Source organism: Crocodylus siamensis, chromosome 4, assembly GCF_052110815.1.
Source record: "Crocodylus siamensis isolate JL-2025a chromosome 4, ASM5211081v1, whole genome shotgun sequence".
Taxonomy (NCBI): Eukaryota; Metazoa; Chordata; order Crocodylia; family Crocodylidae; genus Crocodylus; species Crocodylus siamensis.
Window position 1 is genome coordinate 182,696,317 of NC_143398.1, and position 27,976 is coordinate 182,724,292.

Here is a 27,976-nt window from a genome sequence, read left to right on the forward strand (position 1 = left end):
CACCTCTGCTCCTGGGCTGTGCCATGCTCTAGTGCAGGCAGCTGGTGTTGGCTGCTCCAGCATGGGCTGGGGTGATTGTGGACAACTGCAGCCCTGGGCAGCACAGGGCATGGCACTCACCCCAGCCTGTGCTGGAGTGGCCCCAGGAGCAGCCAACACCAGCTGCCTGCACCAGGGCATGGCGCAGCCATGAGTAGGGACAAGTGGAGCCCAGGCGTGGGGAGACAGGCGAAGCATGGTGCAGCTCAGTGGCTGCAGGCCACTGGCTCCAGCTGCTCCAGGAGCTGCTGCAGCTGGGACTGGGGTGAGTGAGGTCAAGGTCCTTTCCCCTCCCCCCACAGATTTACCTGCTTGGGCAGGGGAGCATCCATATTGATCAAAAAAGGGTGAATTTACCTCACATATAATGAATTATGGGTCTAAATATGCTCATCACATAAGAGCGAATTCACACAGAACCCATATAAATTGAGGGAAACGTATACAGGGAGATTTTCATTGTCAGTCTTTTTTACTTTTTTTCTTCAGGAACACTCAGTAGTATTAAAAGGCCTCTGAAAATCCTTACCACAGAGTAAAACACTCCCAGAAAAAGTTTCCCTCCAGCCCCCTAATCTGCCTTTACCCTGGGTGCCTTCCCTTTTCATTACAGATTGCAACAGAGGGTGACCCCTGGGGGAAGAAGAGTGGCTTCAAGTGCCTGATGGCAGCTCTGGCCTTGGGACAGAGCGAACACTGGCTGAGGCCCTGCTTGCTTACTTATGTGAGGGAGAGGACTTCAACTTTTGTCTTATTTCCTCTTTTGAATGCCAATATTAACACAGGAAAATTATAGTCCATTTGCAGAATATAGCATGCTCATTCATAGGCGCAGGAAAGGGGCGCTGCACTGCCTCAGAGAAGTGGCATGCAGCAGCGGAAGCCACTCCAGCCTCCTGGGCGAGCGGTGGCAGTGGCAGGGCGTAGCGGGAGTGTGTGCCCCAGATCTGTGTGGGGCAGGCGGCGGTGCATGGCTTAATGGTGGGGGCTGCAGCCACCCTAAAATTCCCCATAGCCCCCACCCGCTGCCCAGAGCACAGCCCAGTGGAGCCCTGGCCCTGGCCACCCCGCACAGATCCAGGGCACATGCCCCCACCATGCCCTGCCACTGCTTGCCCAGCCAGGGTGGGGTGGGGCAAAGCCGTGGGTTGTCCAGGAGGCATGGGGAGGCTGGAGTGGCTCCCACCACTGCGCACTGCTTGTCTGGGCAGCTAGGCGGGCAGCAGCAGGGCACAGCTCCTGCTCCCAGCACTGCTGTGCCTGCCTAGAGCGAGCTGTGCCTATGTCCCATGCCCCCCCGCCCCAGCTGGGTAGCCCTGGTCCCAACCTCTCCCTTGATGTGAGGTGTTGATCTGACTACATTCAACCAGGTGTATTTTAAACCAGTTTCAGCCATTTTGAAACTGGTTTATGTGCACTGAGCTTCTGTTCTGTTATAGGTTTAAACCAGTTTCTGATCACTTAAACCGGTTTATGTGTAACTTCTGTCCCTAGCCAAAGAATTGGTTGTGCCACTGGTCCCCAGTTCCACATGAGCTATGGACATGCTGTGGATGGACCATCTGTGGAATTGCTGATATTAACAAAATAAAGCTAATCCCAGGGAGCTTGAGGAGACTTTTCAAAGACAGTTTAAGCAAAAGGGGTAATGAGGCATAGCAAGAGGTGGCTACTGCTACTCCTCACTGTAGCTGCTCTGTACTTAGAACACAACATGTAGCATACTTAAGGTACAGTGCAATGATTCTCAAGTATTTTAGATTCAAGGCACCTTACTAGACTCAGGGCATCCCTCAGCAAGTGGCAGCTCTTAGCTTTCATACATTTCTTAATAGAAAAATGATAGAGCAATTCTTCCATTGTAAAGAACTCAGGAAGGCCACAACAGGTTGAAACGTTTTTGACTCTGTGGAGTCCTAGTTGAAATCGCTGAGTTTATCTTGTCAACTGTGTGCAAGTGCTAATACAGCCACTAGGCACCCTTAAAAAAGATTTCACAGCACCCTGGTTAAGAACCAATTCAGTGCAATTTCTACCCTACACACAATGCAACAGATTTAGAATAAAAGGTAAGAAGTTGAGTTTATTGGCAGGTTTTACAATTTATATTTCAGAGTGAGGTAGGAGAAAACAAAGATCCTTTAAGCACATAAATAGTGAAGGAATAACCATCATCATCTGTTAATATTTTTCCTTATGCAGTGATTTACATTTGCCCCTGTATTTTCCACTTCTGCCAGGCTTGCATATTTTTTCCTAAGTCAGTCTTCTTTGCAGTGGTCTGGCCCTACTGGCAAAGCAGAAGTACACACTTTCTGCATACAGCCTCATCTCTTTTCAGAACATAATGCATGTAACTGAAATAAAGTTATTAAACACAAACTTAGTGTTTTATACTTGAAACCTTACATAGATATTCATGCCTAAATTAAAATTATGGTGTTAGTAATATTTGCTATAGTCTTGATTTTCTGAGATAACATATGGCTCAAGTTAAATTTGGGCTCTCTTTGCCTTGCTCAGTTGTCTTGCTTAATCCTCTCCCAGTCTACTGTGAATCATTATCTGTAATAATATTAAGTAATGTTGATTTATTAAATTATCCTCCACGTAACAATGTTATGATCTAACATGTGAAAAAAACAAAACATGCTTAAAGGCTCCTACAGACCCTGGGTAAGTGAAATTTCTCTTGCCAGGGCTGAATCTTAATTCAACACTTAAACTAGAAAACTCAGCATTGTGCAAAAGGCTCCAGCCTGCAGATACGTAGCATTGAACTTCAAAGGCACAGGTCAGTTCTTTCAACCTTGTGAGCCGGTAATTTTTTTTAATGGAACATTTCTTTAAGAAAACATGCACAGTTGTGGTTTCTGGACTTTTGGATAGGTAAATTACTTTTACTGTCCAACCTAAGATCTTTGTATTATTAAAAGTATTTAAAGTATTTAAAATGCGTGTTTCAGAAGAAACAGACAACTTAAGTTAAAGGTTACAAGCTGAGTTTTACCAGGCATCATGTTAGGTCCTTTATTTTTAGGGTGATGAAATAAAGTCTGGGATAAGACCACCAAGGCAAAAACATTGATATAATGAAAGAATGAGAGATGCAAAGTGGGTAGACTTCTCTGTACAACAGTATACAACTGTCTAAATGGCTTGACAACACCAGCCCAGGGTGAAAAAACATCCTTCAGCTGGAACAAGTGGATAAGACACTACAGGTGAGGAGAAGCACAAAACCCTGCCATTGCATATGTATAAAATGTCTAACATTCACTTGTATAATCAAGCAAATCAATTGCATGCTATGAAAGAAAGTTACCACCCAGTGACTGAGCTCCTATGCTGCATTATCGTCAGACTTTGTACCAAGACGAACCAGTTCCTTGACCATAATAAAGTGACTGGAGAAGGCTCAACATGAATCTGCATTCAAGAATGTAGTTGACCGCCATAGCATTAGTTGGAAATTTGATGAAGTGCAGTACCAGAGGAGAGTACAGCAGCAGCCTTGCTTTGTGATATCACGTAAAGATGGCTAGGAATGAGGACAGGGCATGAACACACCCTTACTATGATGGTTTCCTTGCAGTCAGGAAAGTGAGGCCTACTGCACTGCTGTAAGACCAGATTAAGAACAGAATTTTTCAGGTCAGTTTGTCTCTTCACCACAGCTGTGTGTTCAAATATGTCTGCTGTTTGTATTTAAATCAATACAGAGAAAAGCAGCAAGTCGAAATCACATTTTCTTTCTTTGAAGTATGAAGGAGGTATGACAGTTTGGCATCATTTTAGAATTCCCACTCTGTGACTCTCTCATTTTGGGAAATGCATCCAGGCTCAGTCCCAACTTCTGCTGAGGGCAGTGCCAGGAACTGTGATTTATTGTATTGGGCAGGAGGTGGCAACAGTGAAAGTAATGAACTCTTTGTTTGTTCTTTTACCTGAGGAGGAGAAGAAACCAGGATGAACAGAACAGCGCGGTATATACAAGTTCACTTAAACATTGTGCACATCTCCCCTAAAGCTGCATAAAACAGTAAAGCAGCCCCTTTCTGCATTATCAGACTAGAGAAGGCAGAGTTTATGACCAGCTTCCCTCATTCCAGAGTAGACGGGACTGTAACAGTTAATGCTAGTGAAGCGATTAGCCTGATTTGCAATTGAAGTTTTTACTTCCAAATATCTCAGAAGTTAAGCTCACTTTACCTTGAATGTAGTCATTATTAAATAATCATCGTTTTCAGACTCAGTTTAACACAGGAATGGGATCATGGTGTGGTGCAACACACAACATGCTGATGGTATAAAATCCTATGATATTTCATCCAAGAACTGCTTGGAGGCCCCCTACTACTATATGGTGTCTTTAAGGTTTCAGCTGCTTTTTCTTTTACTTATCTGTAACCAAACTTTATAATATTTTGCCATTTACTTAGGCTGCAGTTAGCTCCTCTCACAATAATACAAATGTATTTAGCTCACCTGTCTGAAGAAAGTGTGGGACAGCAAACTGCTTGCTGATGGCCTGGGTCATAACAAAGAAAAAAAATCTGCATTATGGTTTGAAAATTAAGCAGTATTGTCTGTGGAGAGTGCATGCTAGGCCTTAGGGTTATTTATCCAAAGGAAAAATGAAGTATAAGAAGAGAAAGATGAGCTCTCTGTCCTATTTCTACATCTCAATTTTCATTTGAGACAGGCAATATGTTCACATTTCATGGCCGTGTAATTCTCAGCCTTTATAGGAGTCCATAAAGTGTCAGGCACTATTTCTGCAGTGGAGAACAACACCCCCCACACCATGCCTCTGATTGGCTAAGGGGCGTCCTGTTCTTCCCTGGAGATTGACAGATGCCAACTGTCAATCTCCAGGGAGGGGTGGGGCTTCTGGGGCCCCTCAACCAATCAGTAGTGTGGGGGCCTCTCCTGTCCCTCCCTGGGTTCCCATGAAATAACCAAGTCTGACTGAAGCTATTCCAGGAGACTTTTTTCCCAGCATGGCATAATGTCATTAATTGTACTGTTCAACCTGTTCACCATATCAATCTCCCGGATTGCTTTCAATAGTCACCGGGGGATCAATGCTGATTCTGGTAGACTCCCAGCCAATCCAGGAGGGTTGGAAACCCTAATGGGGACCTGGATTTTTCATGGGGGACCTACCAAATTCTCAGTTTCCACAAACACTGCAAAATAATTAATTAGCTAGGTCCCTACACATAGAGAACACATTTAATTTGTAACAGTGAATGTATTGTCACATTTTATGTTGAAGTGACAGCGAATATGGTATTGTTCACAGACAAATTACCTTTTTTCAGGGTCCTGTTGCAAACAGAGTTCTACCAAATTGTGGAAAGCAGGGGAAAATGTTTTTGAGAATGGAACATGCAGTCTCTCACTAGTCATTGTGTGCGTCATGCTTTCACCAATTCCAGAATCAATGCATGATCGGGAATTCTTCATCCTGGATTCCCCATGGGGGAAGGTATTTATATCCCAAGAGCAATAAGAGGAACCTTTCAGCTTTTGCAGCAGCATCTAGTAGAAAGGAAAGGCACTATAACAGACTTCCATGGCCCAAGAGGAATAAAAGGAACCTTTCAGCTACTGCAGCATCTACTAGCCAGGAAAGGCCCTATAACAGACTCCCATGGTTGTCTCAACTTCAGAAAAGTCAGGAGTAGAAAATTCTTTTGTTCTACAAAGCAGCATGAAAGCTTGAAATCACAAAAATAAAACCACCATTTTTTTTATCATATTCTGTAGTAATGTTGCTAGTTCCTTTAAGAAACAAAAAGGTTCCACAAAGTTTTGAGAAAGATTTAGGAGTATTCAGCATTTTACCTGTGTGCAAGGCATATCCTGAAATGGAACATGTCCATTGGCTAATTCACATGCTGTAATCCCCACGCTGTAAATGTCAGACTTCACGTTATACCCATATAAATCCTATGGGACAGAACAAGCATTATATCATTTCTTTAGAACCTAAAGACCACGCTGCAGAAAGCATGCAATGTAAATATCTATGCATACAATACAGTTTCAAGACTCAGTTCCAATACCCAGTAGCCAACAAGTTGTGACTAGGTTACACTGAATCAGGCTCTCTGACCAATAGCATTTTAAATGTGTCTATCCATTGTTAATAGGTTTCAGAGTTCAGACATCTGTATTGAAGAAAATCTTAGTATGAATGTAGTAAATTTCAGGTTGCCATGAAACAACTATTTCCATTAGGATCATTTCCTCAAGAAGCAACAAACAAGGAGGGGTAGAGATAGCCAGCTCCACTTTTAAAATATATATTTTTATATGAGGCAAAGTTGCATACCTTGAAATATAATATTAAAGATTGAAACATGCAGTCTCTACTGCTCTTTTGTAAGCCTAACAAACATAACTTTTAAAAAAGAGACTACTATATCCTGAGACCCTGGAAAGGCAAAATGAAGCATAATTTACACTCACCTGTCTCAACAGTTCAGGACTCAGCCAAGGAAGCACTGATGTATTAAACTGAGGGAAATCATATACAATCTTTGACCTCTGTCCACTGTTAACTAAACTGTAGAGGTTGTTTAAACCAGAAAGAGAAACCAGACCATCCCCTGAAATCAGAATGTGGCTAGCTTTAATATTCCTGAAACACAAAGTAATGAAACTCAGTTATAAGAATCACTCAAATCCTTTCTTTCATCCATTCAATAAAATATTTCTGAAATGGCTTCACCAAGTAAGCCATTTACTTACAGACCACCTGGAAGATCAGCATGCTGGAGAGATGGGGTATATTTATACATATAGTTAGGTCAAACACTGAATCTTATATCCAAAGTTAGTGGTTATGCTAACCCTACTGATTTTATTACAACCTTGCTGTTGCACCCTTACCTTCCACACTTCCCCAATATATGAGAAGTGTCCCATCAAAACAATTTGAGAAACACAGCATTTGAAAGGTCAGGAATCAAAGCTATAGTTCTATATGCCACCAGAATTGTATTCCTATTGTTAGAGGGTTGAATTACATTCTATTCAGCATCTGTTTAAATCAGGTTACAAGTATTACATTCGAATAACTTTTACCCACTTGAGTCAAATATTTCCATGTTGAGACTAGAACTACCATGTGTGCAGAATGTAAGGACTCTGTACACACTGGCATCAATGAATTAAAGATGTTCTCAGAGCTATAGAGGAAGGGAAAAGGAGGAAAATACACTGGGGCTTCAAACGTGTATTCAGAAGGGTAAATGAGAAATATTTGGCTTATGGGATCCAAAAGGTGGGATGGAGACATTTCAGTGAAATCTACTCAAGGGTTAAGATGCCAAAGTTATGGAGGGGTCCTGCAAGCCCCCAAAGGGTGAGAGCTACTGATCTATTTCATCTGCCTGCAGCAGCCTGGATAGCAGAGGTAGTGTCCTTAAGGTCCTATCATCTGCCATGTTCACCTGCTGCAGCATCTGCTAACTTTCCAGCCCTTCCTCCTCTGTTCCTTTGGCACTCCAAATCAAATACTTTCTATCACCAGAGGGGAAAGGAACGGTGACAATTTCCAGGCCATGGCAAGGAGCTGGGTTACAAGCACCAGCTTGTGGTGCTAAAAGGTTGCCAACCCCTGAGTCAAGAGGCCTAGAATGCCTCTTGAGATCCATCCCTGCCCTATTTTTCTGTAATATACCTCTTCCAGCAAAGTTGTAAAAGAAAAAAGCAACCCCTGGTCTATTGCTGAAGGGACAACATAAGTCCCAACTTGAGAAGAGTCTGAAGCTGTGAAACCAAATCTGTTGTAGGTACCTATGCCCCTAATCTTCCCCAAAAAGGGCAGGATTTAAGCCAACCCCCCTGTGCAACTTTTCCAACATTCCTCTTGTAATATATAGAAAGCTTAACAACTAACTCAGGGCTGGTAATTCCTTCTGGAAGCCAGGAAAATGTAATCCCTTTTAGCTTTCAGTGCTTCATACCTTGTAAGTAATGGACAACATTAATATATAGTCTAATGAAAAGCATGCAGCTGCTCCCATTCATCTAAGCCCAAAAAAGAATAAGAAAACATTGAATTAAATCAAATAGCAACACGTAAAGAATGTTTTATAGGGCAACCCCTACAATTTACAATGCAGAACACCCTTGAAGGAAGTGGTTTAGGAAATTTAACAATGTATTTTTTATAGCAACAGAACAACAGCAACAGCATCTGTAGACACACACAAATTGGGCCAGAGAACATGAAGTAGCATACCTGTTTCCTTAGGGCTGGAAAAAAATGACTACAGTAAGCACTCTACTTCTTTACAGCACTTAACAGTTGGTAAGAAATGCTAGAAATGGGGTTCCATTTATAAAAAAAAAGCGAGGGGGGTTCCTCTTCTTTTCAAAGAATCTGATGTAAGCTACTAGGCTGCTGGTAAACTAAATAGAACAATGATTAGCCACAAGCTTCTGTTTACTATAATCTAATTCTTACACATGGCATTGTCTTTCATACCTGTGAATGAAGCCATTTTGGTGCATGTAATTTAACCCTCTAACAGCACCAAACAGAATGTTTCTTATCAAAGCTTCACTCATTCCTTGAGGAAAATAATTCTTCAATAGGTGACTAGCAGAACCTGAAAGAGAAAAACATAGCTAAAAAAGCATGCAAGTAGGTTAGAGACACAATAACTACAAAACCTGCAATTAAACACTGTGCGCAAGGCATTGAGTAATTATCCCAAGAAGAAAACTCTACATTCTTTACAATGACTATGATACAGTGGAAAAACTTCCAGTGAAGAAAAAAGTCACCGCAAAGTAAAGTCATTAGTCTGGAAGATCAATAGAGAAAGATCATGAAGCCTCCTCAATTTATGTCGTTTCCATTAACTGCTGTCTTGCATTTATAGCCAATCCACATTACTTTTCTTAAAAAGCAAAATGCACAGGTCTATCTAAGCTACGTAGTACATGTCCAATAAGGACATGTCTTCTTTCATCACATCCCTTCTGTCTCTTCCAGAGCCAAAGGCCTTGCATAGACACTGTCCAAAATTACTTAAGTAGCATACATATTTTACACTTGCTATTACAATACTTACTATAGGCCATGAAAGGAGAGATGACCCAAAGCAAGCTTCCAGCAGTAAACACTGTCCAAAGTGTCATTACGTTGGGGTGCTGGAAAAAGTGGGATAGCACCACCTCATTCTAGAAAATTAAACAAGTTATTTAGAAGACAACCCTCTAGACAGAAGTCTTAACAATATAGGTCCCTGGTATCCTTAAAGTTTGTCCTTTACATGCAAGCTGGCCACCTAAAAATTTGGAAGTCCACTGTATGACCATATGTCCACTGTATGTTACACATAATTTACACAACCTGCAAAGAAAATGTATACAGCTAGCTCTAGGTATCAGTATCTATCAAACATAATCTGTTCATAGCAGAAGCTCAGACTTCACCTGCTAGTGCAGAATATAGAATTAGTGGGCATTTTTACACTTGTATACATCGCAGCTCCGCGTGCTTTGAAAAGTGCCCAGCTCTGTAACGCGTGCAGTTGTACAAGTGGTGAAATCAGCACTGAGTGGCATCAGCACTGAGAAAATGACGGTGGTGCCCTTTTGAACTAAAGCACCTCAAAGTTTACGCGATTAATCGATTAATCAAGTCTGCATGATAAATCGAGTCTGCGCAATTAATTACTTGAACAGCACAATTAATCGAATCCACGCGATTAATCAATTAATTGAGTCTGCTTCAAAGCAGCAGATCTCTGGTGCATTGCTGGAAAAAAATTATGTGTATAAATGCCCCATGTATATAAACGCCCCTTTTAAACCAAAAATTAGGATTCCTGCATAACTAGGTCAAAAGTGCACCGCTACCATTTTCTGTGTGCTAGCACACATTTCACCACTTGTATAACTGCACGTGGCACAGTGCAGTTTACCTCAGCTCACATGCACGAGTCTGTGCAATTAATTGATTAATCAAGTTGTGTGATTAATTGAGTCTGCCTGATTAATTGATTAATCGAGTCTGCTCCAAAGCAGCAGATCTCTGGTGCGTCACTGGAAAAAAATTATATGTATAAATGCCTCATGTTTTCAGTTAGGATTCCTGCATGACTAGATAAAAAATACTTTGAGAGAAATCCTCAAGTTTATTCTCTGGCATGTAATAAAGAAGCAGCGTAACTTAGTTTGTACCAATTAATATAATGAGGCTGTCTCTGGTACAGTGCATCTGTTATACACACTCAGTACAATGCACCCATCAGACTTTTACAGATGTCTCACTCTTTTACCTGCAAAGCTTTTAAATGGTCTTCAGAGCAGCGTTCCAGGTCTGTGATCCTTACAGCAACTTGAGATCCTGTAGGCATATGTCGTGCAAGGTAGACTGAAGTTAAGTTGTTGAATCCTCTTCCTGTAACCAAAATTAATCTGACTGCTTTTGTTAACTTTGTAAAAAGTCACCTAAAAAGTCCACAACATTTCTTCCTTACATAGTGATCAAGGAAATCTAAAATACTTGAGACTGAAATTAACTGTAGCAAATCTACTGCTTTGAGAATGCAAATAACAGAACTTGCTTAAAATTAATGTTGGCCGATAAGCCAGTTCAACCATGGAAGGTTATTTAAATCCAAGGAAGATTATTTAAACAACTTGTATTGCTCTCTGCCAATAAAATGTCTTACAAATACTAATTATTTTGTGCATGTTCAGTATAAAAAATGCCACCACTGGTCTTTACCTAAGCAGAGAAAGTGACATCAAGGCAAAAGAAACCTCTTCAGAAGAACCTATACACACCTTGCAAACTGGTGAACAGTTCAGACCTACCAAGTATTCAAAAGTAGCAGTGCTAATTTGACATTTTACCAGTCTTGCTTCCAATTTTAGAGTGGTCAGATACAAAGTGCAGCAATAGGAGTTTTTTATTTTTTCATCTGGGAGTATGAATAGAGACATCAAAATCAGTTGGGCTTGTGCATAGCTTTATTCATTTCTATTATATTTATTTTTAATAAGTAACATTCACAACATGAGAAATTAGATAATATTATGGTGCAAACATTCAGGGTGATCTGGGAACATAGTCTTGGATGGGACTATCAAGGACAGCATTTATATTTCTCAGTTTCTAGTTTTCTATTTAACGGGTATCATTTTTTCTCCAACAGTAACATGTTTACAGAAAGGTATTTAAACAGACAAGGCATATTACCTATTTCCACTTGGAGTTCATAATGAGAGACATTGGAAGAGCAAAATGTGATTTCATGCCCTCCTGGAGATGGAGGAATCCAGAGTAGGTCAGGTTCATCTGCCTAGAAGTAAAAATATTAGTACCTACATGTGTATTTCTAAAAATGGATTAATAAACTAATGTTAATGCAATATTAATAAAGTTCAAACTAAAAAATCATAAAAGTCAAATTAAAGTTTCTATCACAGTTGAACCTGTCCTCATTATCCATCCAGAATTGTTCTAGTATAAAGTTAAGGATAATACATTAGGGTATCTATACATGTGCTCTGGGGTGTGTTGGGGGGGGGCTTTTAATTAAAGCAGCTCTAATTAAAACACCTCAGTGTCTTGTGTATTCAGAGTCCCACATTTCAAAATGCCAGGAGCGCCTCAACTAAATCTCATTCAACAAGCTTTAGTTAAAGCCCACCATTTGCCCTCCCTCCCCCTGCATTTTTAAACATGGGATGCTGAATACATGAGATGCTGCAACACACTGGAGTGTTCTAATTAGAATGCTCCAACACGCTCAATTAACATGTTGGAGCATATGTATAGGCACCCTTAAGAGTTTATACTTTCTGAGAAAAATGCAAATAGAAAATCCAGCCCATGCTACACTCAACTTCACTAATTAATGTTGCAGTAGAAGCCTTAATCTTTGCCAAGCCCTTATTTCACAGGACTGTCTCTCAACCATTTTGCACTTAATTTTACTAGTTAAATCTTAACAGATTTGGATTTATTCTTACCAAATACTGATGGATGTTGCTTTCAGACTGTTTCTCTGGTCTGATTGATTCAACTCTCGTACGCAGAATACAGGAACAATCCTTGAAATACGTATTAATAAATGGAGTCAATGATCTATACGTAGTACTAACAATATATTATCCAAAACCACATTCTATCTGGCAACCTCACCAAACAATCTCTAAGAACATAGTGTCTTTTCTTATGGTCAAACCAGGGAATCTGAGTTACACACAAGCATGAAAGAAATTTTATGTAAACCAGTTCAAAATGGTAACTGAGATACTGTTTCTTTTTTTGGTGGCTTGAATCAGAACTGAACCTGAACCGACTAAGTGCATCTGAACCTGAAATGAACCCAAGAAATAATGATTTAAGTCCTCACTTATCACTTCATCATCCAGATGGATGGTTCACGGCCTTTTAGACTCAAGGCACCTCTCTATAACTTTTGAGAATTTAACAGTATCCCATTCCAAAAATTAATAGAAATATAGTACAAATATCAGAATATAAACACTATAATTATATTAATAATTAAATGATTGCTAATTATATTATTATAATATAAAAATCAAATATGAGCATAATATTTGCCTGATCAGGCCATTGGCAGGGAACACTAGCATTTTCAGGCCCAGAGGTGGCTTCCCTCTTCCATACCATGTTCTCTTTTCCCAGGATATACCTTTCCTGGTGAACAGAGAAAAGCCCTAAGCCATTTGAGGGATTTTCTTCCTTCCTAATTTAGTATGCCCTACTTTAACAGCAGTAACTAATGACAAACAGGCCGGACCTTTCTCTGTACTATTCTGGGATGCTGGAACAGTACACTCCTTCACCATTAAAGATTTAAATAGTGGTTTACTGTTGGGGTTCCAGAAGCTGAGTTTTTCCATGTCAAATAGCAAGGAACTTCACCAAAATCTTTACTTAATTTTTAGATACCTGACTGGATAATAAAGTGAAACTGTTAAAGACATATGGCAGAAAATAAGCAATATTAAATTTAAACTTACCAAACAAGACATGGAACCGTTTTATACCAGAAGAAAAATCATGCCCATTTATCTGAAAAAACAGAAATATTGTTATAAGATCAGCACAACCCAGTATTTCAACACTCTCCCAACTAAGAATATCAGCCTCTCCTCCAACTCAGAAATTTGAGGAGCTCCCCTCCTAATAATGCTGTTACTAACTACGTAATGGTGATAACTGCTAGTACTGCTGTGACTTTGCCCAATTTTACTGAAGTCTCTGTGCACCAGCCTATAGCAAGGTTAAAGTGTTGTCACTGTGGTATTCCAGGACACCTATAACAGGCAAAGATTTGTAGTGATATCTTTTATTGGATTAACCGTATAGTTGGGAGAACACTTGGACTGGTTTTGGAGCATCAAATGTCCTTCTTCAGGTGACTTCAGTATATAGCAAAATTTATCACTATTATTTGACCACTACCTTTTAAGTAAGGCTTTCCACATTCTGAGCTTGGAGCTCTCGAAACAACTTTCTGATCAGGCAGAGAGATTAAATCAGCTATCTGAGAGCCGGGATGGTGATGAAGACGAGAGGGATTCAGGAGGCATAGTTTGCAAGGACCAGTTTGAGACCTGTGACCACACCCAGATCAATCTCAGGGATTGGAGAAGGAGGGATAGAGGGTCGTCTTCTTTTCTTCTGTTGTAACAGTATGAGGTAGGAGCAGCACCCTATGAGCACTTGAACACCACCACAAAGCGGGACGAGACTGATTTTTATCTCAAGCGGTTCATAAGCAACGCAACACCCTATCCACCTGGGTACGAGCTCCCCCACAATTTATGGATTACAGCAGTTCCCAATCTGTGGTATGCGTACCACCAGTGGTAAACAGACAACCTGTCAGTGGTACACATTAACAGATTTATTATAATTACTTTATATGACAAAAATTTGCTAGTGGTACTCAAGGTTGTATCGTTTTAAATTGACAATGCACCATGTGTCAGAGTTTGGGAACCACTGGATTAAACTAAACAGGAATTGCTCTGCAGCTGGATGCTTTAATGCCACACTCTATAAGATTGGCTTAAAGGACAGTCCAATATGCGAGTGAGGTGATGCACCACAGACTGCTGACCACCTCCTCATATGTACAGCACACTCACATACCCAGGATGAGGACCTAGAAAGCATCAATGATAAAGAAGTTGTGTACCTACACAACATTAATGATGTACAGAGGGGGAAATGAAGTATACAAGAGAAGATAACCCACCCAATGCTCAGCATGTCTGATATAGCAGGATGTGTGATTTTTGGGACAAGGCATTAAATTCTTCATGATTTTAAAGTCTGCCAGGGGACCCAGTTCCATTTTAACATTTAATAAATGGACAATGATTGTTTGAAAGATTATAGGCAAACACCTAGTCAGTTTTCTACAGTTATCACGAACTAAACAAACTGATCTTGCGCCTCAATCTCCAACTTGTAATCAAGCTGGATCCATGAAATGCTGTCAAAGAGGTACTAGCAAAGTAATCTTGAGTATTTTGGTATTGGGTGAGGAGTTTTTGATAAATCCTTTAACCTTCTCAAAAATGCTTAAGGAATGATCCTATATTTTCTACAGACACATCCAATTCTAAGTTATATTTTATAACGAGTATCTGCAGTCATGAAAGACAGAGGGCATCTTGAATTTATCTCCAACTTAACACCTAGGATTATATTTTGATTTTTCTAATCCGTAGCTGGTCCTTCTCCTGTCATATTCTGGACCATTTACCGCTGGCTTTTCTTTTATTAACTATTTACTCTGACAGGAATTTACAAAGCCTCTGCTTGACCTTGGCTGCCAAGCTTGTAGTAAAACTGTACTACCTACCTACCTGGCATATATTCTGATCCCACGTAGAAATAAACCATAGCAGCAAAACCCAACATAAAAGTGTTGAAGAAACACATGTCATACATGAATATCAACTGGCCACTTTATAAAGGTCCTTGCTTTTACTGCATATATAGCATTTGATCTAGATAGGAGGGGTTTAAAGGTACCCCATTTCTCACTATCTGAGCACCTCACAATCTTAATAAATTAATCCTTAACACCTGTATGTTAAGAAAGAGCTATTTATGGTCTTTACATGAGGAAGAAAGAAATTAAAGCACAGACCCCCAAAAGGCACTTATATGCTTACCTACTTCTTAAGAATCTAATACTTTTGAGGATTTGGGCCTGGGTGATTTATCGAAGGCCACACAGGAAGCGGAGCAGGTAGCGAGCAACCATCTCCCAAGTCTCATTTCTGCAAACTAACCACAAGATCATTCCTATTCGGTGGGAAGATGATCTCAGACAAACTCTCCTAGAGTTTGCAACGTGAAATAAAAAAGGATATATTTTAAAAAATGAAGTCATTAGTAATCAAAATAAGGTCCTAAAGGAAGTTTACTGCTGAGACAATCTGCATCTGACAAAGGTGCATATTATTAACATGGCTGGCCATAATCCAAGTTTGCTGAGCAGGTAACTCAATACTAGTAAGATTTTTCAATTTACATCCTCTTTGTGTTCTTCTATCACTTTAAAGTTTATTTTCTGTTGTGTTTTGGATTACACCACCATTCCATTCTTCATTCTTAATTTTCAATTTTTCTTTTTTCTGTTTCTACATTTAGGCCAGTGGTTCTCAACCTTTGCAGAGTTGCAGCATCAACTTCTTTGAATGTGGCAGCAGCCCTGAGTGAGAACCACTGTTGGTGCTACTTCATCTTAGCTCAGGGCTTCTCAGCTGGATTCTGCTGCCTCCAGATGAAACTGCCCCCAGCACCTGCTACACAGCCAGCCTGAGAAGGGCAGTTACACATGTGTACTCCTGCATTAGGGCTCTCTGATCAGCCTAAAACAGGCAGCAGCTAGCTCCTGCTGTGTAGCCCTTCCTTATCCAGCACCCCCTACGTTCTTCTTGGAAACATAAGTGGATGAGAGAGTTTCACCCCTCCTTGTTCCTGAGAGGAGCACAGGGAGCACTGGTTCAGAAAGGGCTGTACAGCAGGGAGCATCTTTGCTGTCTGCTTTAGACTGATTAGAGCTCTAATGCAGGGGAATCATGGGGTAGTTTTACCTAGCTCAGGGGTGGGCAATTATCTTGGGGGGAGGGCCACTTACTGAGTTTTGGCAAGCTGTTGAGGGTTGCATGGGTAGCCCCATCCCTTGACAGGTGCCCAACCCCAGTCACCATCTTGTGACCAGAAGGCCCACGCCCCCAACCCCTGACCTCTGCCACCAGAGTCCCTCCCTTACCCCTAGAAGTACTCCTTTCAGCAAGGGGTTTTGTCATCTCAGAAACAGAAAAATACCAAAATATATTTTAAAAAGTGATCATTTAAAACACTAATTAATTTGATTTCAAAAAATATTTTTGTCCTGGTTTACATGTATAATGTACATAGAAGTGATAGTATATACTAGCTTAAAATGAAGTCTTACTCTTGTATATTGTGGGGGGGTATAATTTTGTGGGGGAGGGGGTGGGGTGGATAGGTGTGGGGAATGTGTGTGGAGGGAGAGTGGATGGGGTGTGTGAGGGGATATGGATGTGGATATGTGGGGTGGGGGTGGATATGGGGTTTGTGGGGAGTTGTACGTAGGGAGAGGGTATCTGGGGTGTGTGAAGGGGTGTGGGGGTCTATGTATGGCAATGCAGGGGGGGGTGTGGGTGCATGTGTATGGTGGGATGCACCTGTGGGACTAACCCTATGAACACGCACACCCCATACTGGCGCAGCCCTGTGCTCCTGTGGTCCGGTGATGCAGCCAGGATCTACATGGTGCTGGAGCAGTGCCAAGACAGGGAAATGGCTGGGGCAGGGCGGGGCTGGGCTGGGCTGCTGTATCCTGCTGATGGCTCCCCCTGGGTCCTACTGCCTCTGGCTCTTGTCATCTTTGACAGGCAGCCAGGAGCAGATAAATATTTTTTGAATTTTTTAGGGGCCCTACAGGCCAGGTAGAATGGCCTGGAGCGCTGGATCCAGCCTGCGGGACATATTTTGCCCACCCCTGGCTAGCTGCTGCAGCATCCCTGAGGGGACCTCATGGCACCCCAGTTGAGAACCACTGATCTAGGGGCTTTGGTCTTAACTTTCCTCTGAACTGTAGATTGTGTGGGAGTGCTGAGCAAATAGATTCAAGTGTCAAGCTCAATGAGTCCTGGTGTCTCAAACACAAATGTAGCAATCAAGTGAAAAGAAAATCACATCTGCATGTCATAAGAAGTCCCTGGGAAATCCAATACATGTAAAGGCTCTAAAAACACAAGTCCTTCTGTGATCCAAATCTCTTCAACATACACTCTAATCCATTGTTCCTAACAGTCGGCTACAGCTCACTGATTGACACTTAGAATGGCTTCAACAAATCTCCATTGTTTCCTTGGAGCACAGCTGTTCAAACGGTGGCATGTGAGAGGTCTTTCCTGCCCAAGTGTAGGGGGCTGGACCTGATGATCTGTAAGGTCCCTTCCAACCCCTAACAACTATGAAACATGCAACCCCCAGGCTCCTACCTAGCTGATTCTGCCCCCATTGCTCTGACTGTAGCAGTAGCCAGGGTCTTGGGGCTCCCGCACCCTCCCTCAGCTTCTGCTGTCTGATCCATTCCCAGAGGGTGGGATGGAGCAGCATAGCACAGAAACAACTCACAGCACCAGGTGAGCCAGCAGCCTGAAGCATTTGTGCAGCATGGGGCCACAGAAAAAGTCAGGAGCTCCAGGTGAGGCAGTGCACAGAGTCACAAGGGGATGATTGTTGGGAGTGTCTGCTCCCATCCAGCAGGGTGGTAGAGCACCCTTCTACCCACATGCAGTACATAGAAGTAGATGAGGTTCTTTGGGTAAACGTGATATCATTTACCCAAAGGACATAGGCAGACATGGTTCTTAAATCAACACTGCTACAACCAACAACCCTAAAGTACAGAGGTGGGAGTGCAGCCACCCACCTGCATGTGTGTATGGTGTGCAGCCTGCATGAGAAAGAGTAAATGGAGCTGTCAAACGGTTGTTTTAGAAGCCTTGAAAATGACAGGAGCTAGTCAGCTTTTCCTGGTTGCTAATACCACAATACTGACAGCAGTATAGGCTTTTTAAGTACACCAACCTGTCAGCATTGTGCTATTAGAAGCTTGGAAATGGACTAGCCTCTGTCATTCTCAAGTTAACAGTCACTTGCAGAGCTCCTATTAGAAGCCTTGAAAATGTGGGGAGCTGGGGGTGTAAATATTATGGCACTGATAATGTTGTGTACTTAAGGAGCACTGACTGTTTATAATAAGTTTGGATAACAGTATAGCACTTATTCAGACCTGAAACTATGTACTTCAACAGAGTATTCTGGACTTCAAGTCATGTGATTCAGGAGGTAGCCCATAACTAGCATCCAAACTGAAAGCAGTATAACAGTAACAATATATGCTGTACTGCATCTGGCTAATTAGCATGCCTCTCAGAACTGGTTAGTCCATGGATAGCCCTGCACCAAGACAGTTGCACTATACTACCTTCAGCTTTGGCTAGACTATATCTAGTTTAAGACTGCTGTAGTGGATCTTGCATTCTAGCATTAGCACCTGAAACTTGGATCTAATTTTCCTTAGATCATCACTCAGTTACTCTTATGAAATCCTTTTTAATGTTTTCTCAGCTACAGCACCATCAACTATTGTCTGTACTCCACCATCCCCAGTGTTGTCTCTAACAGAAGACAACTGACTAATACTGAGGTAGGATCCATCAATGCCTCTTTTCAAAGCACATTGGGCTAAGATTATACCTACTGAAATTTCCAAATTGTCACTGAAGCCTTTTGTATTCAAACAAACCTAGAGGTAGAATCATAGAAAAGCAAGGTTGGAACCTGCCCTTAGGAAGTCCATCTTATCCAATCCTACTCATGGTAGGATCACGACAGGAAATTACAGTATTTCTCCCCAATTACAGACTTTCTCCCCAAATAACCAACTAGTGATGAACCACCTGAGATAAATGCTGATGCCAACAAGGCTCTTTACATGAGTACTTATGCAGTTGCTTACATAGTAATGAGCAAATAGTGGTCAACTACTGGATTATACAAACCTGGGATCTAATAACACATGCTAAAAATGTGGCCTGTTCGTGCCATTAATAAATTGTTAAAACACCCCTAAAAACAAACTGTTTATGTCATGCATAAGTTACATAGTGTGTAGTGGTAAAAGTAGCTGAAGTGACTTAGTTGACAGGAAACTTCCTCCTCTCCATCCCATCATACAAGAGCCTCAATTGTATGTGAAGTGCCTCTGATGCATCCTCCTAGCTGTGGTTTCCCAGAGCACAGTGCCTTGAATGGTAATAAGTATTCAGCAGACCCATGATCTTCCCATTCTCTTAATAAGCATAGTGCTTTTAGGACTTCCACACTAACTGCACCCTCCCTTTCAATTAATTATAGTGATATTAAAAAGAAAATACCTAAAATATTGGGATACCAGAAATAACAGATTGAAGTTTAACCTGGCAATAATTCTATAGTTTTATTACTCAACTTCTTGTCCTTTGGCCTCAAATTTTCCATAGTTATTGTGACAAATTCCAAGTTACCTACATCTATAATGTCCTCAGTACATTTAAATAAAAGTTGCCTCCCAAACTAGATGAAGCCATGGTTTTGTTGGGTTTTTTTTTTTTGAGTACTGCAGCTCTTCCTGCAATATAATAAGAGTTGTAAATTTGTCTTCCACTTCAGGCTCTTGTCTTTCCAAATTAAGCAGGTAAAATATTCTAATGGTGTCTTCCTCCTTCCTTGTGTACAAATGTACTGAAGACTGTTGCTGTGGCAATAGCATCTTCTATTTTCTCTACCCTGCTATTTCCATTCCTACCTTAAGTTTTTTCCACCTTTCAAGATCAAGGTCTCCCTTTCTATTTTTTCACTTTAATGGAAATGTTTGTATAGCTTTAATATATAGCACTGCTTGCAGATCTAGGAAAGGAACATTTGATAACAAGATGCACAGACTCGGAAGAAATTGGGTTTATATTTTTAAATTTTTATGTGAAGATGTTCTTAAGGATATTTAAAACTTTTTAAAAAAGAGGGATGACACATGCAACCTTGGATCATGCCATCTTTGAGGAAAAGCTCTGCTTTGGGACTCCCTAATAAGGCTCCCTCTCCCTCTCCTGAAGGACCCCTTGAATTTAGCTCTGACGGCTTCTCAAGGGGCAAGTCTGTGGCTTCAAGACCTTGACTCTTCTCTGTCCCTGGCTTTCACAGCCATCCATACCACTCCCACCTCAGAGAGTTCCTTCTTTGCTCACCTGCTGGGAAGGGGGGGGGGTTTCCTCTTCAGACCGGGGGCAGGGGGAGAAATCAGAATGCCACATCGCAAACAGCACAGAAGACTGCTCAGCTCCAAACAAAGTCTTTATTGTGCCAGCACCATTCCCTCTGCCCTCCCTCAGATTCAGGTTTTCCTCTCCAGCTCCCTCAGGGCCTCTCTTCTCCTCAGGCAGCTAGCCAGGCTGGCAACAAAACTGTTACAAAATTACAGTATTAACACAGCAACTAATTCATCCAATTAAATGAAACCTTATGGGAAACCTATCAGAGAGCAGTCTCTGTAGCCTACTACCATTTTCCCTAGGGTGAAAAGGGCATCTAGATGTTCTACCTATGAAATGATTTACAGTGACAGTTTACTGCAAAATGCGCCAGGCTGAGCCTCCTAAAGTGCTCCTCACAAGAACTTCAGCCCACTTTGCCTCTCTGGTCACAGTAATTCAGACAGACAAAAGTCACAAAGCATTTCATGACAGAATCCTTAAAGTTATCTACAGACAGGGAAGAAGGGGTTTTCTGATTTTTGGTCACTCCTCCATACATATGAAGTGTGCCTCAAAGGGACAGGTGTCTGTTTTTGCTGCTCTAATTTTTAGTGTTAGAAATGTAATCTTGTCCACTTGCCTTGGAAAACTGTAGATAACTGGAGACCTAGTAAGATTATGGGTCACAAATACAGAAAAGAGGACCTGAAGGTTTGTTAGACCTGCTAAGGTGCATCTCTGGAACAGGACTTTAAACTTACACTTCTGTAGTGAGATGCTTTCGCTGCTCTGCTGCCACCGTGACTGAGGCTAGGAAGAAGGATGCTCGATGAGGAAACCCCTGCTACTTCTGCCCTTGTCCTGTGCTCTGGGTCCCCCAGGAGATCTCCAGCAAAAACTAGAAAGATAAAGACTTGCTCACAAGTCTTAATATTTACTAAGCAGAAAACACTTTGAGAGGCCAAAGATCTCATGCTCCTTATTTGAAGATGCTGGCCCCATTTTTCTCTTTTGTTTACACTTGCTGTCTAGGGTTGTATATTGCATGGTTTGTTGGGACTATCCAGGTATTTAAAACTATGTACAGTCAGTTTTAACTCCTGAATTTCCTTGTTTGCTGGGAACCCTCTTTTGAAAGCAGTTTAGCGTGACAGGAATTACCTGAAGAAAGAAGTATCAGTTATCTGGCTTTGTATTCTTATGCTGATGCCACAGATTTAATACAGCATTCTAGATACATCACCAGAGAAGACTTTTAACTTCCATTTGATAATCAAAATCTTCCCTATAGTTTATCTGTAAGAAAGTACACCCAAATCAAGTAATTCTCAACCTTTCTAGATTCAGCATCCCTCCATAACTTTTCTAAATTTAGTGGCACCCCATTTAAAAAATGAAGGTATTTATTACAGTGATCATCTTTTTAATCAAACTGGAAACAGTATGCATTAATAACCATATTATAATTAATGAGATATTTGAGACTGGCAATTCTGGTAAATATGTTGAATTTATGGCCAAATCGGAAACATACACACATTTCCGCTTCCACTGAAAGAAGGCTCTCTCTCATTTTTTAGTTAATTAAAGTACACAAGTCCAACTTGCATAAATACAATGTTGAAAACTAATACCAGAATTTATCCAAAAGCACACTATCATGTTTTAGTGTTGGGTCCAATCATTGCATATATTGGCAAGTTCTTCTGCCTGAAGACTGAATCCCCTGATTCTTGAGGTTTAGGTAAAGGGTTTTATAACCTAGTCATACTTGCAACACCTAAATCTGAGAAGTATTTTTGAATTTTCTAACAATTTGATCTGATATCTCTGTTTTTAATGTAGTTGTGCAGAGGAACATTTCTGGCTATCAGACAGTAACTCAAGCCTTCTAGAACCTAATGTTATCTAGTAGGGCACAAAGTTTATCAGATAAGTTTAAATATTCTCATTTGGACCTTGCATGCTGGAATTCACTTTATTTGAATGCTGAAATATATGTCAGCAAGTTATGCTAGTTGAAAGCACCAACTATCATTGCTCAACAAATCACAAAAGTCAGATTGAGTTCTTGAGTGTAAAAAAATGTTAACATTTCTTCTTTCAACTTGTGAACTCAGGACAAAACCTTGTCCCTCAATAAACATCTTACCGGCATGTTCAGATTCCATTGTCTTGCACAATCTTGCAAAAAGATGAGACTTCAGTGGCCAACTTTTAATGTAATCGACCCTTTTTACAAGTTGGTCAAGCAGAACTATTAATGCCACGCATATAGTTCTTTGCAACAAGAGCTGCTCGATAAATGAAACCAGATGTTGTAATAACATTAAGATTCTGTTTCTTCACAACTAAAACAAATCCTCGTATTGACCCAATCATACTGGGACTACCATCTGTGCAAACACCTACACAATTCCCAAAATAAAGCCACACGTTTCAAAATGGAATCCATTGTGTCAAAAACATCCTGACTGCTTGTAGACTCACTGAGTTCTTTGCAGCAGGAGAATCGCTCTATAATTTTTCCATCGTCAGCAAAACAACAGAAAGCTAAGAGCTGCCATTTTCCACTTATATCTGTTGATTTATCCACCTAAAGACTGAAGATAATAGCCATTTTAACTTTATCCTATATTTTTTTCAATATCCTCTGACATGTCATGTACACATCTCCCAATAGGATCATTAGACAGTGGAATTTAGTCCATTTCTTTTTCAGCGTCATTACCAAAACATGCTTTTTCCTATTTCTTTCCAAGGAGAAAGTATCAGTATCTTGCCTACTGTGGGATCTTTTTTGTTTAGCAATCAACTCTGCACCTCTGTAAGTAGCCGCTTATGCTTTGTCAGAAAGTTTTACCTTTTTACAGTCTGAAGTCTGTTCTTTTAGAGATTTTACAAGTCTTTTAAAATACTTCAGGCTCTTATTTTCTACATGTCCATGCTTCATAGAGAAATGGCATTTCAACTGACTAGGGATCATAGATAATTTTTTACCATAAATAACTTGTCACTGCACACGATGCATTCAGGTTGGGGATAATGCTCATCTCTGGTCCAAGTAAATCCTATGACTAAACAACTTATCTACTTTCAGTCTCTTTTTAAAAGCACTACTTGAACTTGTACTTTGTCTGGGGTATGACTGTAAACTGCATCCAGCTGGAGGGCCTGGTGGCAACATGGTGGGGCTACTTGTGGTGGGATAATACCTATAAAATACCACAATGTGTTGCAACCTCCAGAGTAAGGCAAGTATAGGGAGTATCAAAACCCACTGTTTTGTGGGTACGTCTTGGCTGGAGAAAGGCTAATGGACATCATCCTGACAGAAACACACCCTCACTAAGGTATCAGGCAGTCAGAGGAAGTTATCTGTTGCTCTCTGGCAGAACCTACAATCAAGGCACTGAATGTCTGGCCTTTGGATTCTGTTTCAGTGGTCTACAGGGGGGATGGTAGGTTTTGGGCAGCCTCCACTCCTCCATACACTTGCCTATGCGTACGCATTGAAGGACTTGGTATGATGGTTGCAGGACTCCATATAAGCACATTCTCATCAGGCACCTAACTAGACCTCTTATGCGTACACTATGATCCAGAGGATAGACAGTTGCCTACTTGACTTGTTTCAGATTTATCTGTTTCTGAATGCACAGATTCATTCTTCTTTATATTTTCACTAAATGGGTCATCATCTTTGTTTCTTTATAACAAACTTGTCTGTTAAGTCAGCTACAGCCAGAGAGGGAGACAGCCCTTGCCCTGGCACACTGCCAGTAGAGATGAGTATTGGGCACCTCCTTAAACCAACCTAACCTGCCAACTATCTCCCTGATTTGACTCCAGAAGTCCCACAGGGTTCTTAAGAGATGGGCAGAAGTGGGCAAGTCAGCAAACTGGGGTTTCATTCAGGACTGAGTCAGTATCATCTGTTCTATAAAGGGGGCAGGGACCCAGGCATGTGTAGGAAAACAGCATGGGACAAGCCTGGTGACAACCCTAATGCAGGCAAAAGTGCCCTCATGCTGCAGCCCTTGCTAGTCCAGGTCCACATGCACTTCCTGGAAAATTCCACTTGGCAGAAGAGGTGGCACGGCAGCCTGGAGATAGATGCTGCTGCTGCCAGTGGCATCACCAGGTAGAACTATCCTGCATGCCTGCTCCTAGGAAGTATGTAAGGGGCTGGACCACAAAGCACTCCTGCTTGCATTACCGTTATTAGATAAACACAATGGAAGCAGGATCACCAGTTTCTGTCAAAGCTGGTCCCTGCTCCTTAATTCAGCTCTGATGTTCCTCCTGGAACCCAAGACACACAGGAAGTTTCACCCTGCTGCCATACCACAGCAGTAGCCTCTATCTCCAAGCTGCTTTGGTATCATTGCAGCCAGGTGAAACTTGCCCGTTCAACTCTTCTTGGTTTGACTTCAGCATGCTTCCTGAAAAGTGAGACGTACAGGAAAGTTTCACCAAGGCTCACGGAGTTCTTATAATTCCCCAGTTGAGAACCACTGATCCTGCTATTAGAGTTGGGTAAATAACTGATTTTTCAGTATGGTGACCAGGATCCCAAAGCATCATATTTGGTTCAAATGAAACATTTTGTTTGGGGTGAGACTGGCAGTTTAATAACATATTACCTAAATGTGAATTTTAAACAAAATTGGAAATATTTACATAACTGTGTCAAGATGAAACATTTGGACTTTTCCAAAATGCTTTCCACTTCTTTTGACACAAACTATTCATTGAATTTGATTATGCCATCCTTTTATATTGTAATTATGGGTAAAGGGAGGTTTGGATAATGGCTGGTACAGAGAAGGACCTGGGCAGAGACTGAAGGAATACAATAGATGGGAATGAGTCCTGTAAGGATAGGTAGCAAACCCTAAAGAACATTGTAGAGACCACAAGGATCTGGGCTCTGAGGGGTGCTATACCTTGTCAACAAGGCTCCTTCACCCTGCCCTCCCCACTACCATTGACTTGCTCATGGGCAACTGGTGCCACCTGACTCAGGGGGTCATGTGCCTCCTATGGCCAATCTTGCCAACCGAGGGGGAGGGCTAACCGAGTCCCTGTGACTAATCTCATCGAGTAGGGGGGGGAGGGGTCCCCCACAGCCTATCACACCAACCAAAAGTGCCAGCAATTCTTCACCTGGGGCAGCTACTCCCCAGCCAGCACTTGCATGAGGGGCTACCCATCAAGGGGTGCACTAACACTCTCAGGGGGTGCATGTGCACCCCCATGTAACCCTACATGTCACCACTGAACCTACTCACTGATAATGTCAGGCCATGGCAGGAAAATCACGTGGGCAAACTGGGGGTGAAAGATTTGATTTGTATGAGGACCATGTAGACTGCACTGTGCCTGTAACAGGAGGCAGTAACAGGGAGTTCTAATCTAATTCTCTGCTCCCCTAACGCTGGGGCTAACACACGCTACCATGGACCAAGTCACAATTTGCAGCAGTCTAAAATTTAATGTTTTGGTCATCTCCCAAATCCCAGAGCCAGCTGGGGCTCAAGGAAGGCAGATTCCCTCCCTGACAAACAGTCTCTTAAAATTTGTGGGAAAAGGGAGAATCTTCTCAATTGTACCACAAGCTTGGCAAAACCAAACCTGCCACCTGTCAATGGGGCTGTTGGAGCTGACCTGACCATTTGGAAGCTTGCTGTGTCATAACGATGGCAGTTGCCATGAAGATGGAAGAGCAGGATGCTGCCTGGGAGATGGAGGAAAACAATCAAGATGGCAGTGGAGGAGAGGAAGTGGATAGAGCAGGGGAAGGAGGAGATGGAGTGGACAGAGAAGGGGGAGGAGAGATGGAGTGGATCCCACAGGGGTATATTTTCCCATATACCTACCCACCTCCACTGGTCCAATACCAACCTCTTTGGTCTCACCTATGCTCAGATGCCAGGTCTGTCCTGATACTGCCCCCCATCTCTCTCCTTCCCTCCACCTCAATGTTTGCTCAAGGGGCCATCTACAGTACATGGATTAAACTCCCCCCTGATCCACCCTAGACTGCTCTGCTGCGGCTCCCAAAGACCCACCCGCCTGAAATGGCTCTTGTTAGGGTCCCTGCTGACCCTTTCTCACTAGCTTTTCCTCTGACCTCTATTGTGTTTGATGCTGCATTTATCATTCCTCCAGTGCAGTTTGCCTTCTAGAGGTTTTTAAGATGCTGCTTTCTCCATGGAGATGGGGGCTTCAGAGAACCAGGGTGTTTCATGACAGATCAAAGGGCTGATTGGCTGCACCTGTCTATGAGGTGGGGAATTGAGGAATATCATGCAATCATATTAAAATAAGGCTGGAGGACACCTCAGGAAGTTGTCTATTCCTATCCTCTGCTCGAGGCAGAACACTTTCTGTATGGGCCATCCCAGACCAATACTGGAGCTTCAAAGCTTCCAGGGACAGTGAGTCTACCACTTTCCTGGATACCTGGTCCCAGCATGTAACTGCCCATATAATTAGAAAGTCAGCCAATCCTGCTAGGATTTCTCCAGAGGGCTGTGATTCTCTCCATAGCCAATCTGGAGATCCACAGCCTCAGGGGAAACCTCTGGGATAAGGTTTGCAGCTCTATGGAGAACGACAGGCATGTGTCTCATACCAACTTAACTGGCACGCTGTGAGGTAAAGAGAGGCAGCAGAAACAGGAAATTCCTTGGGGGCTCAATCGGCTTCTTTCCTTATTTTCTCTTCCAGGAAATGAACACTGAAGCCCTCGCAGGTTAGTTCTTCCTTCAGGAGCAGTGGAGTCCTTTTATATGGGGCAAAGAGACTAAAAGAAGGCATACAACCTCGTCAATGGCAGAGCTACAAGGAGACCCTGAGAGACCTGGTCTCCTTAGGGATCAGTCACTAGTGCCCACTTCCCCCAGGGCTCAGCACTGGATGCAGACCCCAGGCACTTGGCTTGCCGCCCCCACGGCAGCGCCTCCCCAGCAAGAGCCCGGGCCCATCTAAGCTGCAGGGCTCCCAGGTGCAACCAGAGGTGCTGGTTTTGACCTACACAGCCCAGCCCAGCCTGTCGCACCCTGGGGACCAAAAACACCCTCCCGCAGCTCAGGCCAGAACGAGCCCCACCAACACCTGGCGGCCGGGCAAGAACCCGTGGGCACTTGCCCTGGCTTGTAGCCGCTCCTCGGCTCCTGGAGGCCTGGGACAGCCACAAGCCTCTCCTCTCCGGGCCGCCTTCAGGTAACAGCAAGAGGCCCGGACACGGCTCAGACACCCCCGACTATGCTGGACGCCCGAAGGCGCAGTTAACGGCCACCCCGCCCCGCTCCGCCCGACAAGGGTCGTGCGCCCCACGCGCGAGCGGGACGCGTTACAAGCACCCCCCTCCTGTCGCAATGGGGCCGCCCCCGTCCCAAGGGCTAAGGAGCAGTTCCCCTCATCTCACCAGAGGCTGCGGGGCGGATCGAGGCGAAAGCGAAGTGAAGGGGACAGTGCCAGGGACAGCCTCCGCGAAGCGATAGCTAGGCGGGTGGGCGGGCAAGGGAGCCCGAGCCCCGCCCCTCCTGGTGCCACCTGA

General features: G+C 42.5%; 1 protein-coding gene across 5 annotated transcripts; it reads right to left on the reverse strand.

Annotated features, from left to right (window-relative positions):
• Positions 1 to 2,108: 2,108 nt before the first annotated feature.
• Positions 2,109 to 27,976, reverse strand: STRADB (STE20 related adaptor beta). Of its 5 annotated transcripts, XM_090045118.1 has the most exons (15): positions 27,845 to 27,976; positions 27,050 to 27,220; positions 21,171 to 21,307; positions 15,244 to 20,619; positions 13,072 to 13,123; positions 12,052 to 12,132; positions 11,276 to 11,378; positions 10,350 to 10,471; positions 9,138 to 9,246; positions 8,546 to 8,669; positions 6,520 to 6,691; positions 5,893 to 5,997; positions 5,357 to 5,586; positions 4,528 to 4,570; positions 2,109 to 3,986 (listed from the first exon to the last, which is right to left on the reverse strand). In XM_090045118.1, exons 5-15 carry the CDS (start codon positions 13,081 to 13,083, stop codon positions 3,834 to 3,836), a joined length of 1,254 nt encoding a protein of 417 aa, XP_089901244.1. In that variant the 5' UTR covers positions 13,084 to 13,123; positions 15,244 to 20,619; positions 21,171 to 21,307; positions 27,050 to 27,220; positions 27,845 to 27,976; the 3' UTR covers positions 2,109 to 3,833. The 5 variants fall into 5 exon arrangements, with proteins under 5 accessions (XP_089901244.1, XP_089901243.1, XP_089901245.1 ...); XM_090045117.1 differs by lacking the exon at positions 15,244 to 20,619; XM_090045119.1 differs by lacking the exons at positions 15,244 to 20,619; positions 21,171 to 21,307 and having other exon boundaries at positions 10,350 to 10,417.

What these genes read in the sequence shown, in the direction of transcription:
- STRADB (XM_090045116.1), bottom strand. An exon ending in ACCATTTAAAAGCTTTGCAG is followed by an intron (nt 9,247 to 10,349) that starts GTAAAAGAGTGA and finishes TTAATTTTCTAG; the next exon opens with AATGAGGTGGTGCTATCCCA. An exon ending in CAAAATGGCTTCATTCACAG is followed by an intron (nt 6,692 to 8,545) that starts GTATGAAAGACA and finishes TTTGTGTTTCAG; the next exon opens with GAATATTAAAGCTAGCCACA.